This window comes from Peromyscus leucopus, chromosome 8a (assembly GCF_004664715.2).
Source record: "Peromyscus leucopus breed LL Stock chromosome 8a, UCI_PerLeu_2.1, whole genome shotgun sequence".
In the NCBI taxonomy this organism is placed as follows: Eukaryota; Metazoa; Chordata; class Mammalia; order Rodentia; family Cricetidae; genus Peromyscus; species Peromyscus leucopus.
Genome location: NC_051085.1, coordinates 53434890 through 53450109, shown reverse-complemented (window position 1 = coordinate 53450109; position 15220 = coordinate 53434890). Strand labels below are relative to the sequence as shown.

Below are 15220 nucleotides of genomic sequence, written 5' to 3'. Positions count from 1 at the left end.
AGCCTTGAATTAGTAATTATCTTGTGAAGTAGAAAATGTAATTTCTTACTATAAATACACACACACACACACACACACTATAGCATACAAGGTCACTTCTAAATTACATCTTAATAAAACACCACGTGTGGGCATTGCATTCTGTGTTCTGAGACTTTTCATGCTATTTGACAATAAGTTTTGAGGGTCCGGAGAGGTAGTTCAGCAGTTAAGAGCACTGGCTCCTCTTGCAGAGGACTCAGGTTTGGGTCCCAGCACCCACATGGTGATTCACAACCATTTGTAACTCCAGTTCCAGGGGATCTGACACCCCATTCTGACCTCCACAGGCACTAGGCATGCACGTAGTGAAACAACATACATGCAGGCAAAACACCCATACATATCAAGATTAAATCATCAATCGATCACCCGATCAATCAATCATCAATCAAATCAGCGTTTGTAAGTAAAATCAGGACCGTGCAGCGCCTGCAGTCACTGGTGTACTCTGTTCCTTACTCTGAGGTGGAGCAGAAAAGGAAAACCCCACATCTAAATGAGGGGACTGGAGGGCTTCCAGGACTCTCTCTGTCTTCCTGTTCCTGAAGCCCAGATGGCCACCTGATGAGGCAAAGGCCTTTGTCACCAACACAAGCCCCACTTTCTTTATGTCTACATAAAGATAGGTGGTTAAGATTGTCCATCAAATATGTGGAATAGATAGTATTGATGTACCCAGACCTTTATTCTCTGTGTGTCCCCAACCCAGCTCCATGAAGACCATGAGAGCCCTTCTTAAGAATCCTTAGGAAAATAAAATTTCATTATTGTGAAAATGATTTTACTTGGAACTTTGCCATTACTTCCCCCCGCCTCCAGCCCTCCCAATGCACTCGCTGAGTTGGAATGCACACCTGACCCCCAGGTAACCAGGCCCTTACATGGGTAACAGCCCAGGGCACCTTATACTCTCCCTGACCAGCTTACCCTTCCTGTGCCTTGTTCCTGGCAGCGGCTCCTGGCTGAAGTCAAGGGGTTGGAGAAGAGCCCTGTGCACAGCACAGACATTGACCAGGCCAAGGAGCGGCTGAGGAAGCTCGAGCAAGCTGCTCTGGAAGCCCTGGCGCAAAATGACAAGTAAGGCACCAGCTGCAGGATTCTGGTGACGTTTGCACCGATACTCACCATGACCTGAACACTCTGTGATGAGCAGTACCCACTGTTGTGTGTGGCGTGCTACCTGTGCCAACGTCGTCCTGTGAACCTGGACTCTTCCATCGACAACGGCTTGTAGGACTGTGGTGCTGGACCAAATGCAGTGCCCTCAGGGCAAGCCTCTTAGAGGTCTCTGAAGGATCCTCCTTGAGGACTTACTGATAGGATCGAGGGTGGCAGGGCCAGAGAGAGCCTTCTGATTTTTCGTAACTTAGAAAATCCTGTAACCTCTCTATGGTGGTGTGAAAGAACATGGCCCCCAAAGGGCGTGGCACTATTAGGAGGTGTGGCCTCATTGCAGGAAGTGTGTCACTGTGGAGGTGGGTTCTGAGGTCTGATATATGCTCAAGCCACGCCCAGTGAGACAGACCACTTCCTTTTGCCTGCCAGTCAAGATAGACTTGGCTACTTCTCCAGCACCATGCCTGCATGCATGCCACCGTATCGCACCATGATGATTTATTTAGTTCTGTATCCATGTGTGCTATAGGTGTGTGTTTACACGTCAGTATGGATGCATATTATTGCACATGCCTGTGTGGAAGTGAGAGTCAAACATTGGCTGTCTTCTGTCACTCTCTACCCTATTCTCTGAGACAGTCTCTCTCACTGAACCTGGAGCTCACTAACTGGTTAGCCAATGAGGCCCTGGACCCTCTTGTCTCCACCTCCACGTGCTGGGATTTCAAGTGTCTGCTTTTCCCATGGATGTGAGGGATCACACCCAGGTCCTCACGGCTGCAGGGCAAGGGCTGAGCCACCTCGCCATCTCCCCTACGTGTTTTTCTTCTCTTCCATCCATCCCTTCCCTCTTCTCTCCTCTTTCTCTGTGTGTGTGTGTGTGTGTCTCTCTCTCTCTGTGTGTCTGTGTCTGTGTGTGTGTCTGTGTATGTGTGTGTCTGTGTATGTGTGTCTGTGTGTGTGTCTGTGTATGTGTCTGTGTGCCTGTGTGTCTGTGTATATGAATGTGTATGTGTCTGTGTGCGTGTGAGTGTGTGTGTGTGTGTATCTGTGTGTGTGTGTGTGTGTGTGACCATGCAGCAGTGTATGTATGGAGGTCAGAGGATAATGGATGGGTGTTAGTTTTCTCTTTCCGTCATGTGGGGCCCAGGGATGGAACTTAGGTGGTTAGGTACCTTCATCCACTGAGCCATTGTGTTGGCCCTCCCATTTGTTTATAATGAATGGGTTTTAATGATATATGCAATCTTAGTGAGGAGATGCCTTTACTTGTTAACTGGACTGGATCAGGCTCTTTGCAGTCATCTTCAGAGTGCCTTCTGTATCGGGAAGTTTGAAGATCAGTATTTATTTCTTAAGTAAAAAGACGTATGGTGCTGGGGCTGGGGAGTAGCCCAGTGAGGAGACAATTCAGATCCCCAGCACCCATGTAAATTCAAGTTAGGTGTGGTGGTTGTCCTGTAAACACGTGTGGGAAGCTGAGACAGAGGATCCCCCAGTGAAGCTGGCTCGCTGGACTAGCGGAATACTTAGCTTTGGTTCAAGTGAGAGACCCTGTCTCAAAGTATGAGGTAGAGAGTGGTTGAGGAGACACCTGACACCAACCTCTGGCCTCCACAGGTGTGTGTGTGTGTGTGTGTGTGTGTGTGTGTGTGTGTGTGTATGTCACAGGCACATCTGCACTGGCATACAAGTCCACACATGTGCACGTGCATGCACACACACACACACACACACACACACACACACACGACTTGTGTTATTAAATGGACAGAAGCAATGAAGCCCAAATAGGGGTTGCTGTTTCCTGACTGTTTTCCTATCAATTTTTAGACTCAGAAATGAACTGGAGGCAGAGAGACTGTTACTGCAGTCTGCTAAGGAAAACTCAGGTGAGTGCCTCCCAGGGCTGTCTGCTGACCTTCTAGTGTCTTCTCTGGGTGTCTTGACCCACCTCCCTCACCATGCACCCACCTAATTCCTGTTTCCACTTCAGCCTCAAGTTCCTCGGTCTTTGGCGGGTTCTCCTTAAGTCCAAACCAAACTGTCTGGTGTTGACATGGCTCTCCCCAGGGCACCCCCTCCCCCATCATTTTCATGGAGTTTCTTTCCAGTGTGCACTGTTAGAAAGATAACCTGGAAGAGGTTCTGGTCGCCATTCACAACTGCCCCTTTCCACCTAGCCCAGAGTCTCCAAAACTAGGCATCCATTGATACTTACAGATTATGTGACTACTTCAAGAAGGAGTATCTTATTTCTTTGGAACACTTGATTTTTTATTAATATACTCGAGTTACCCTACAGTTATGTTATATAATATAATCATATACATATATAGTTACACTATAGTTATATGTAACATATGACATCATTACACAAGTGTTGAGATATTAAAAATAGTAACTGCTTTCAAAACTATTTCCAGAAGCTTCTGCTAGAAACATAAACAATGAGGACCAACTCACCCTGATTGAGAAAGTTGAGAAGAGGAGATGCGAAATCCTTGAAAAATGGGATGAAATGAATGCGCTTGAAAAACACATCAAAGAAACATTGGTGCATTCCAAAGTGATGGATATCACCGAGAATGGGATTAAAAGTGTAGAGGTACGCAAATTATCTGTGTAAATATTTACACGTGTTTTTCTGAAAGATGCTCACAGAACAGTTTGATTCTGTAACAGGGTGAAATCTAACAAAGCTTAGTCCCAAAATATGCTTTTATTTCAAAAGCTGTAGTGGCTACATAGAGCATTGAAGGCCTCACTAAAACAAGAACCGAAGTGATGTGAGTCTGTGGGGCCCCGTGAGTGCTTGGAACATGTAGACACTGCACAGAGCTTGTGTGGAATGTGACCGGATAGGGCCCCTTGTGGCTAGTTCCATGTATTTTAGCCATACTGTGTTCTTTGTTTTTAATGCAGAGTAAGAATTACAAAGTGCATAGAAAGTGGTGTTGGTCTAAACCATGGGTGGATAAGTTGGTTCTCAACAGAGCACAGCGTTATCCCACTGTTCCTGTAACTGCTCAGTATAGCTACCTGGAAGACCAAGCTTATGTGTGCCCTTTGTACACAGGCCATGCATGTTGTACAAGTGCTTACAAAGGTAGGCTAGAAGAGGAGTTGTGTTCCCTGGAGCTGGAATCATAGGTGGCTGTGCGCTTCCTGGCATGAGTTCTGGAAACTCTGGGCCTCTAGAAGAGCAGGAAGTGTGCCTAACAGCTGAGCCGTCTTTTCAGCTTCCACACTTTGAACCAAGCCCCATTAAATCATCAGTTGTTGCTGCTGTTGTGTGTGTTACTTTATGGATGCAAGCATACCCTGGTGATGCTGGGGGCTAGTTTCTAGACACCACTGTAAAGCAAATACCACAATTAAATGTGTTGTAAGAATTATTTGATTTCTCAGTGCATGTAAAGTTATGGTTACACTCTATGGCAGACAATCACATGCTTAACAGCGTGCTGTTTTAAACACAATGTACCCAAATGAAAAATAAACCCTTGCTATGACATGCTGAGGTTCATCAGGACTGCTGGACACACTTGACACAGGCCTGTCACAAATCTTCAATTCCTACGAAAAAGAAAATTTGAGATGTAGGGTAAATCAAAGTGCATAAACTGAAATATATTTGTATTCTTTGGTTGTTTTGAGACAGGTTCTGTGTAACCCATGTGACCACAAAGCTAAGGATAACCTTGAACTCCTAATCTTCCTGCTTCTACCTCCCAAGTGCTGGCTTATGCTTCCATTCCTGACTTCTGCATTTATATTTCACCTTGTTTCTAGTAACAGATAACTGAGGAGTTCTAGTGGACTCAGTATCTACAGGGTTTAACTCACAGGCTCTTTGCCACTACAGTGTCTCTTATTTAATGGTTTAAATGACTATTTTATTGTTTTCCTTTTTTTAAAAAAATATTTTTAAAAAATAGCCAGGCGGTGGTGATGCATGCCTTTAATCCCAGCACTCGGGAGGCAGAGCCAGGTGGATCTCTGTGAGTTCGAGACCAGCCTGGTCTACAGAGCAAGATCCAGGACAGGTTCCAAAACCGCACAGAGAAACCCTGTCTCAAAAAACCAAATACTAATAATAGTAATAATAATAATAACAAAAACAATAATAATAGTAATATAATATATCCTGATTATGTTTTCCCCTCCCTCTACTTCTTCCAGTTCCTCCCAACATGCCCTCCTATCTGGATACACCTCCTTTCTGTATCTCACTAGAAAACAAACAGACTTCTATGGGATAATAGTAAAATAAAGTATGATAAGATAAAGCAAAAACTGACACATCAGGATTCGACAAAACAGAAGAAAAACAGTCCAAGAGAAGGCACAAGATAATGAGACCTACTTATTCACACACTCAGGAACACCATAAAAACACTAATCTGGAAGCCATAATGTGTAGAAAAAGGATCTGTAGGGAAAAAGAGAGAAGAAATGTAGGTGGAATTTCCAAGAACCACACAGGCTTAATATTAATTATAAATGCTTGGCCAATAGCTCAGGCTTGTTACTAGCTAACTCTTACACTTTATTTTTTTTATTTTTTTATTTTTTGGTTTTTCGAGACAGGGTTTCTCTGTGTAGCTTTGTGCCTTTCCTGGAACTCACTTGGTAGCCCAGGCTGGCCTGGAACTCACAGAGATCCGCCTGGCTCTGCCTCCCAAGTGCTGGGATTAAAGGTGTGCACCACCATCGCCTGGCAACTCTTACACTTTAAATTAACCTATATTTCTTATCTGTGCTTTTCCATGTGGCTTTTCTCAGTATGGCATGTTCATCTTTATGATGATATTTTATTTGTGCTGAAATGTGATTTTATTTGTATGTTAATAAATAAAGTTGCCTGGGGGTCAGAGCTAGTAGCAAGTCATAGCAGAAGCCAGGCAGTGGTGATACACACCTTTAATCCAAATCACATGACAGGCAGATCTCTGTGTGTTCAAGGATACAGCCAGCATGGAGACACATGCCTTTAATCTCAATACCAACCATAGAGACCTAGAGGTCTGTATAGACAGGCAGTGACAAGGGGGTCATGTGGTTGGTTTTACAACCAATAAGAAGGCAGAACAGAGAGTCAATAAAAAGACAGACACACAGGAAGTAGGCCTCTTTCAGAGGGGAAGGACAGCAGTGGCAGTGAGGGGTAAGAAAGGGTTCTAGTCTCAGCTCTTAGCTACTGTTCTGTCCTCTTGGCTTTTAACTCTGCATTTGGCTCTGTGTTTTTTATTTAATAAGACCATTATATCTATACATCTTGCTTCTCTCTACATCTGCTTATACTCCTCTGACTCTGCCCTTCTCCTTTCCAGTGTTCTCTGTCTGGCTCTCCTCCAACCTTATCCTGTCCATCTGTTGGACAGTCAGCCTCTTTATTAAATCAAACATAGTGACATATATTCACATGGTGTAAAGGAATGTTCCATAAAGACAAATTCTCTAAATAAAATAAAAATAAAAAAAACAAGAATTAAAAAAATAAATAAAAGGAAGAGCCCCAACACAGTATTGAGATAAGGAATCTCCAATGATGCTGTTTTCTGTTGTCTGTCTACTGCTTGGCATGCAGCCTACCCTTAAGAGTAGTCTGTTTGCCCAGTGAGACTTCCTTGGAGGAAACTAAATTTTCATTTGCAAATGGTTATCAATTGAGATAACTTCTGGGCTAGGGATAGGTGGCATGTGTCCAGTTCATCATTCATCTCTAGAATCCTGACTGGTGCAGACCTGTGAAGGCCCTGTACATGCTACCTCCATCTATGATTTCATATGTGTGTTGATCATCTTGACTCAGAGGGGTTTGTCTTTTCGTTGTCTTCCAGTGCCCTTTGCTCTTACATTTTTTCCACCTCCTTTTACATGGAGCTCTGAAGGGAGGGATTTGATGGGGACATCTCATTTAGGGCCTCAGTGTTCCAAGGTGTCTCACTCTCTGCATGTCTGGCTGTGATTCTCTGTATTTGTTCCTATCTGCTGCAAGAGGAAGTTTCTCTGATGATGGCCAAGCAAGGCACTGATCTATGAGTATAGCAGAATGTCATTGGGAGTTACTTTATTGCTACACTTTTTTTTTTAGAATAGTAGTATTTGGTTTTACCCTAGGTTCCTGGTCTATCAACTCTCAGGTTCTTGGTCACTCAGGTAGTATCAGATATGGAGTGGGCTTCAAATCAGATGTTGGTTGGTTACTCCTACAAATGTGGTGCCACTACTGCCCCAGCATAAATAGCAGGCAGGACACCATTGCAGATCAAAGGGTTTGTGGTTGACTTGGATAGCATGCAGAGTACCTTCCTGTACCAAAGATGCTAGCACATACATGTGAAGGCTGTGTGTAGGCACCAGCTTAACTTCTCTGGGTTTAACAAGTTGTGTAGGTGTTGTCTTCAGCAATAGCGCCTTGCAATCACGTTGTGGAGAGCAACCTCTCGTCTTGGCAACAGCTTCAGTTGCTTGGGGACTCCCATGGAACTCCTTTGGCCAACAACTTAATTAGATGTAACTCGTTCCCGGTACTGAAAGCTTCATTTGGTGACAAGAGATGTCCAGTTGGGGCTTTGTCTCCCCCCACTATTTGCCAATTCCATTTAGATCTCTTTCAGATAGGTATATATTTTAGGAAGCTTCTACTGTGTTAGGTTTCCATACTACCCCTCACATGGTCCTTATTTTAGGTCTCTCCCCCCATATCCCCTCCCTTGTCCCTCTCTTCCATCCCCCTCTCCACTTAATCTTCCTGTTCTACCCCCAAACACCCACCTATAAATGTGTATTCTATTTCCCTTTCCCAAGGAGATTTATCCGCCCCCCTTAGTCTCACACTCTATACCTAATCTCTGTGAGTCTCGGGCTTGTCACTTGGTTCTCATTGACTTAACAGCTAATACCTACATAGAAGTGAATACATAGACTATTTGTCATTCTGGATCTGGGTTACCTCACTCAAGATAATCTTTTATCTAGTTCCATCCATTTACCTGAAAATTTCATGATTTAATATGTTTTAATGGCTGAGTAATATCCCATTGTGTAAATGTACCACATTTTCTTTGTTCATTTTTTCTGTTGAGGCACATCTAGGTCATTTCCAGTTGCTGGTAATGATGAATAGAACAGCAATGAACATGTCTGAGCAAGTGTCTCTGTGGTAGGATGAAATGTCCTTTGGGTAGATGCTCAAGAGTGGTATAGTTGGATCTTGAGGTAGATCTATTCCCAGCTTCCTGAGGAACTGCCATATTGATTTCATAGTGTCTGTACAAGCTTGCACTCTCACTGGAAATGGATGAGGGTTCCTCTTACTCCACATCCTCACCAGCATAAGCTGTCACTTGTGTTTTTGATCTTAGCCATTCTGACAGGTGTAAGATGAAATCTCAAAGCAGTTTTGATTTTCATTACCCTGATGACTAAAGATGTTGAACATTTAAGTGTTTCTCAGCCATTTGAGTTTCCTCTTTTGAGAATTCTCTGTTTAGATTGGTACCCCATTTTTAATGGGTCATTTGTTTTCTTGATATCTAGTTTTTTGAGTTCTTTATATATTATGGATACTAGGCCCCTGTCAGATATATAGTTGGTAAAAATCTTTTCCCATTGTGGAAGCTGCCGCTTCATCCAATTGATGGTGTCCTTTGCTGTGTAGAAGCTTTTTGGTTTCATATGATCCCATGTTGATCTTAGTGTCTATGCTGTCAGTGTTCAGTTCAGAAAGTCTTTTCCTGTACTAACGAGTTCAAAGCTATTTCTCACTTTCTCTTCTATCAGGTTTAGTGTATCTGGTTTTATGTTGAGGTCTGTGATCCACTTGGAATTGAGTTTTGTGCAAGGTGATAAATACGACTCTGTTTGCCTTCTTCTACATGCAGCCATCTGGTTTGACCAGTACCACTTGTTGAAGATGCTGTCTTTTTTCCAATGTGTATCTCTGGGTGTTTTTATAAAAAAAATCAGGTGTTCAGGTGTGTTGATTTATATCTGGGTCTTCAATTAAATACCCTTGATAAATATATCTGTTTTTATGCCAAAACCATACTGTCTTTTATTTATTTATTTATTTATTTTTTGTGTGTATTTTTTTTTTTTGGTCTTTTTTTTTTTTTTTTTGGTTTTTCGAGACAGGGTTTCTCTGTGTAGCTTTGTGCCTTTCCTGGGACTCACTTGGTAGCCCAGGCTGGCCTCGAACTCACAGAGATCCGCCTGGCTCTGCCTCCCGAGTGCTAGGATTAAAGGCGTGCGCCACCACCGCCCGGCTTTTTTGGTCTTTTTTACTATAGCATTGTTTTATAACTTGAGAACAGAAATAATTAGACCTCTAGCAGTCTTTTATTCAGGAATTTTTTTAGTTGTTCTAGTTTTTTGTGTTTCCACATAAAGCAGAGAATTTTCCTTTCAAGATCTGTGAAGACTTGTGTTGGAGTTTTGATGGAAATTGCATTAAATCTGTAGATTGCTTTTGGTAGAATGCCCATTTTTACTATGTTAATCCTACTAACCTGTGAGCATGGGAGATCTTTCCATCTCCTGGCATTTCCTTCAAAGACTTAAAGTTTTAGCATACATGTCTTTAACTTGCGTGGCTTGACTTATCTCAAGATATTTTATATTATTTGAGGCTATTGTGAAAGGTATCATTTCCCTGATTTCTTTCTCAGTCTGTTTGTCATTTATATATAGGAAGGTTATTGATCTTTTTGTCAGTTAATTTTGTACCCAGCTAATCTGCTGAAAGTGTTTATCAGCTGTGGAAGTTCCCAGGTAGAATTTTCAGGGTCACTTGTGTATACTATCACATCATCTTCAAATAAAGATGCGTTGACTTTTTCCTTTCCATTTGTATCTCCTTTATTTCCTTCAATTGTCTTATTGCTCTAGCTAAGACTTTCAGTACTACATTGAATGGGTATAGAGAGTGGAAACCTTATCTTGTTCCTGATTTTAATGGAATTTATTTGAGTTTCTCTCCGGTTGAGTTAATATTGCCTATAAGCTTGCTGTAAACTGCCTTTATTATTTTTAGGTATGTCCCTTTTACCCCTAATCTTTCCAGAAGCTTGTATCATGAAGGATTTTGTCAAACATATCTAATGAGATGATTATGTGGTATTTTTCTTTCAGTTTGTTCATATAGTGGATTAGATTTATTGATTTTCATATATTGAACCATCCCTGCATCTCTGGGAAAAAGCCTTCTTGATCATGGTAGATGATTTTTTTCAATGTGTTCTTGTATTATTTTCAAATATTTTATTGAGAATTTTTACATCAATATTCATAAAGGTAATTGGTCTCTAATTTTCTTTGTTGGGTCTTTGTGTGGTTGGGGTATCAATGTAATTGTAGTCTCATATAATGAATTAGGCAATGTTCTTTCATTTCCAGATTTCCCTCAGTTGAGGTTTTCTTTATTGATTTTATTTCTACTTTCTAGTCTCAAACTGTTTTATTTATTTATTTCCATTGTGTTTCCATTGATTTCTTGAGGGGGTTTATTCATTTCCTTCTTAAGGACCTCCATCGGATGCATAAAGGCTGTCTGAAGGTCTTTGTCTTGTGCTTCAGCTGTGTTGCCGTACTCAGGGCCTGCTGTGGTTGGCTTGTTGGGCTCTGGTGGAGACATATTGTGCTGCTCGTTTTTATTGTGTTTTTATGTTGGCCTCTAGGCATCTGGACTTGGGAAGATTATAATTCTAGGTGCCGGTATCTGGTTTTGTCTTTGTTGGGTGGGTATTTTGTCCCTTGGTTTCTGTTTCCCTCTCTGGTTCTTAGGAGAATGTGGTGGTTGTGTGTTCCCTGGTAGGAAATTCTCCTAGGATCCTATAGGTGTGGCTACTCAACTGTGTTTTCTAGGTTCTGGGAGCTGGTACTTAGGACTTGATCTGGACTAGCAGTGGCGGGGCTGAGGGGCTCCACTGTTGTTGGTTGTTTTTACTCTTTTTTAGGGGGTCGCCACCCAGCTCCCCAAATAAATCACTCATGGAGGCCTATTTTTATCAATGGCCTTGACTTGGCTTGGTTTCTAGCCAACTTTTCTTAGCTTAAATTTATCACATCTACCTTCTGCCATTGGGCTTTTTCCATCCCCTTACTTCTGTAATCTTACTCTTACTCCATGCTGGCTTGCTGGTTGTGTAGCTAGGTGGCTGGCCCCTGATGTCTCCCTTTCTCTGGCCACTAGGTCTCTTTTCCCAGTTTTCTCCTTCTGTATATACTCTCTGCCTGCCAGCCCCGCCTATCCTTTCTCCTGCCTTGCTATTGGCCAGTTCTTTCTTTTTAGACCATCAGGTATTTCAGACGGGCACAGTAACACAGCTTCACAGAGTTAAACAAATGCAACATGAACAAAAGTAACACACCTTAAAATAATATTCCCTGACAGTCCACAGGAAGGTGGGAAAGGAAGGTGTTCCACCAGGATCTGGGAATGGGGGTGGAGAGTGAAGAGAAGCCATGACAGATAGCCTGCTATATAGCTGGGATGAGACTGGGGGATTAGCTATGGAGGGGAGAAGGAGGAGTGAAGATCTGAAGCTCACCTACCTGCTTCCCTGGCCCATTTGCTTCTCTGACAGGCTTGGCTGGTGGGTTCCCAGGGAGTACCTGCTGGAGCTGGGGCCTGGGGTGACAGGATGTGTGTGGGAGGAGCTTATAGAGGCTCTCTGTTAAGGCCTTGCTCAAGGTCAGAGAGTCTGAGCTTGCTTTACCCAGCAGGGCTGCATAATGGGATGATTTGGTCATGGGCATGAGTGCCAGGTGTTGTGAAGGGTCTTCACTTGGCTGTATGGTGTGCTTTGATCTTGCAAGGCAGGAGGGGGGTCTTTTGTGTGGAGGCTGCAGCAAGTGGTCTGTTACAGAGATGAGGATGAGACTGGGGGACTGAATTAGGAGGAACAGAGGGAGGGAGAGGTGAAGATCTGCAGTTAACCTGCCTGCTTTCCTGACCAGAGTAAATGTCTGTTTTAAAATGATGCCGCCCTGAGCACGCTTAAATTCATAATCACACCAGCCTCATAATGCTTTTTTAAGTTTCACAAATAGAGAAAAAGTCTTAATGTTTCTTTTTAAATTGCTTTTCGAATCATTTTCTTTCAGAATGAAGCTTTGAAGTTGGAAACAACAAACAAAATCTTAAGGAAGAAAATAAAAGTAAGATGTCTTTTTAATATGCAAACTAGTGTCAGTCTATAGAAACATCTCTCAACCTGTCTGTCTGCCTGTGTCATAGGTCACACGAAAACACATAATTTCTTCTCATGGAATAGCTTTCTGCGATGTTAGCTGTGTCTGGCTGGCTGCAGACCTCAGCCTAGAGTCTGACTCTCATGTTCAGTGCATTCAGGAAAACACACCACGTCATGATCATGGAGTGCTCCAGTCTTAACTGCTCCTCTAGCTGAGCCACGCGCCTTGCCACTCAGAATAGCGTATAAAACAAGCAGCAACAAGGAGTGGAAGGCTCCAAACACACGTGGACAATCGCTGTTTGCATCACAGTTCTGCACACCGGGGCTGTGTGTGCCTCTGATGTGTGTGCCTCTGAGCCGTGTGTGCCTCTGAGCCTCGCGTGGTGCGGTTAGCATGCCATGCCCGACAGAGCCACCAGTTCTGATTCCATCCCATTGCCATTGTACATGGCCAAGATGTTGATGTTCTCGATGACTGAAGGATTTTCAAATCTCCACAGGTTATTGAAAACCAGGTCAAGCAGCTCATAAAAAAGAGTAAGATCGGCGACACAGAGAGGCAGTAAGCATCGATACCATGTTCTAAAATACATATGTGTGTGGTGTGTGTGTGCATGAATGTGCTTTTACACATGTGTGCAGGTGTGGCCGTAGAGGCCCCAGGTTAACATGGGAGGATTCTTTTACTCTCTACCTCATTCATGGAGGCAGACTCTCATTTGAACCCAGAGCCCACTGATACATTAGTCTTCTTGGGTAGCTACCCCCAAGGATCCTGTCTCCACTTTCTGAGTGTTAGGAATACAGGCAGGTTGCCTCCATGCCTACCTGGTATTTACATGGGTTCTGGGGATATGAACTCTGGTCCTTACATGTGCATGGCGTGTGCTTTGCCCACTGAGAGATCTCCTCAGCCCTATGCCAGATACTGTGCTAGAGAGAGCTCGAGTAATATCACGCACCTTGAAGTAGATGGTTCTTTGACAGTCCTCATGAGGGCTGACTTTAATACTCATGCATTGTCTTGCCCTGTGATCACTGACGATCTAGACACCAACATGTACATTTTCTCTACCAATACACACGTAGTTTCATTAGAAGAAGCTAGAGGATTGTGGTAAATTATCAGGGGTAGAGACCAGGAATATGAGGGTAGCATGTGGCATGGGGTGGCATTCTTGCTCAAATTGCAGGGCTTTTAAGGGCAATGAAAATAAAAAAAAATCCTATGTACATCTAAACTTTCAATTTAAAAAGTCAACAGGAACCAGTGAGATGTCTCAGCAGGGAAATGTACTTATCTCTAAGGCTGATGAACCTGAGTTTGATCTTTGACCCCTACATGGCAGGAGAGAACTGACCCCTGTAAGTTGTCCTCTGACCTGCACCTGTGAACTGTGGCCTGGGCCCACCAGTGTCATCCTGCTTATCTAACTTCCTTTGCGTAGGGGTTTTTCCTCTGTAGCTGTTTTTAGGCATCAGGTTTGTGTTCCAAGGCAAAGGACAAAGAGCCAACCTTTTTCTCTCTGAGGCTTATTTATTCATTATTTATTTATTTTGCCTGATGCAGAAAGATGGCCTTTTTCAGGGACTTCCTCCCATATCTCACTGGCTAGCATTAGGTCCCAACATCACCCGTAGTTGTAGGGAAGGGCAGAAAACAGAGACCACACTTCCCCTCCTCATGTGGTAGAGGAATGTGCAAGAATGAGAGCCTGGATCACCCTCTCAGCTCCTTATGTCATGCCGGAAGTCAGCAAAGGACAGAAGGACAGTAACAGTTGCTTAGACCCCACTGGGAAGCTGCTTCTCCATTCTGGCTAGAAGGTGTGTCTTCTGCACAGTATTGTCAGCCCAGAAGATGCTTTGGGGATACCTCTCAAATGCCAGAGAAGCCCTGTGGCATTCAAGGCCGAAGCTCTGATAACAAAATGACTAAAACAAAAGTTGTTGATTGCAGTCTCATCTGTTTGGGTACATGTGACCCAAAATAGATATTTACTGGGACTTGTTCTTTTCTCCCTATTGTATATGTTTTCTCATCCATTGCATTTATTTCTTGTGTATTTTTAGGGTTCTGTGGGATCTCATTAAAGAATATGCAGAGTTACAAGATGTTGAAGATGACTCTTGAATATTTGGGAAGTGACATAGGAGGTCTCCACCTCCGAGTCCGCTGCCTGGACAGGTCAATGAGGATGTTTCTTTTAGTCAGTGTTCACACTAATAACGTCAGCGTGTTAACAGGCACACACTCCCTGTGATTCCTTTAATCTCTTTATTTGATGTACTGGCCCTTAGTTCATCTTTTATCAGTAACTTTCAACTGGACAGAACACTTTTGAATATTTAGTAAGAATGAAGATGTAACCTGCTGTGATATAGACCAGCCCCACGTAAATGTGGACGTGTTTCCATATGTGCATTTAATACAATAAACACCACACCCTTGCTGGTTACGTGCTTATTCCCGTGGCCAAAAGACCTGGCAAAGAGCTGAAGGGAGCAGTGTGTTCGGCCTCATGATCTCAGGGGTTTCACTCCTTCACAGTCGGGCAGCTCGATTTGCCACAGAAGGAGCATGTGACGGAGATAATTTCCACCAGTGCTGACCAGGAAGCAGAGAGCATGATGGAAATGAAGAGCCATGTACAACCATCAGCAGCCCATGGAGATATATATTATTTCTAGTGGTCTACTTCTGCCAGCGTCTATCCACAGCCAGGAAGGTCCCATAGCCTCCTCCAAACATTGGCCACCACCTGGGGACAAGTGCCTCAAACAGGAGCTTGTGGGGGCGTTTCAGATTTAAATGGTAGTAACAGTAGTGCCCGAATAAATACCCATTTAACTAA

At 43.3% G+C, this 15220-nt stretch overlaps 1 protein-coding gene across 1 annotated transcript in view; it reads left to right on the top strand.

Annotated features, from left to right (window-relative positions):
- C8AH6orf118 (chromosome 8a C6orf118 homolog) overlaps positions 1-15220 on the top strand; it is a 24529-nt gene extending 9309 nt beyond the window's left edge. Inside the window, exons 5-10 of the mRNA XM_037200409.1 lie at positions 995-1119; positions 2992-3050; positions 3585-3766; positions 12274-12327; positions 12866-12927; positions 14439-15220. Coding sequence (XP_037056304.1) covers positions 995-1119; positions 2992-3050; positions 3585-3766; positions 12274-12327; positions 12866-12927; positions 14439-14499 — 543 coding nt within the window. The 3' untranslated portion in view covers positions 14500-15220. The remainder of the gene's footprint in view (positions 1-994; positions 1120-2991; positions 3051-3584; positions 3767-12273; positions 12328-12865; positions 12928-14438) is intronic.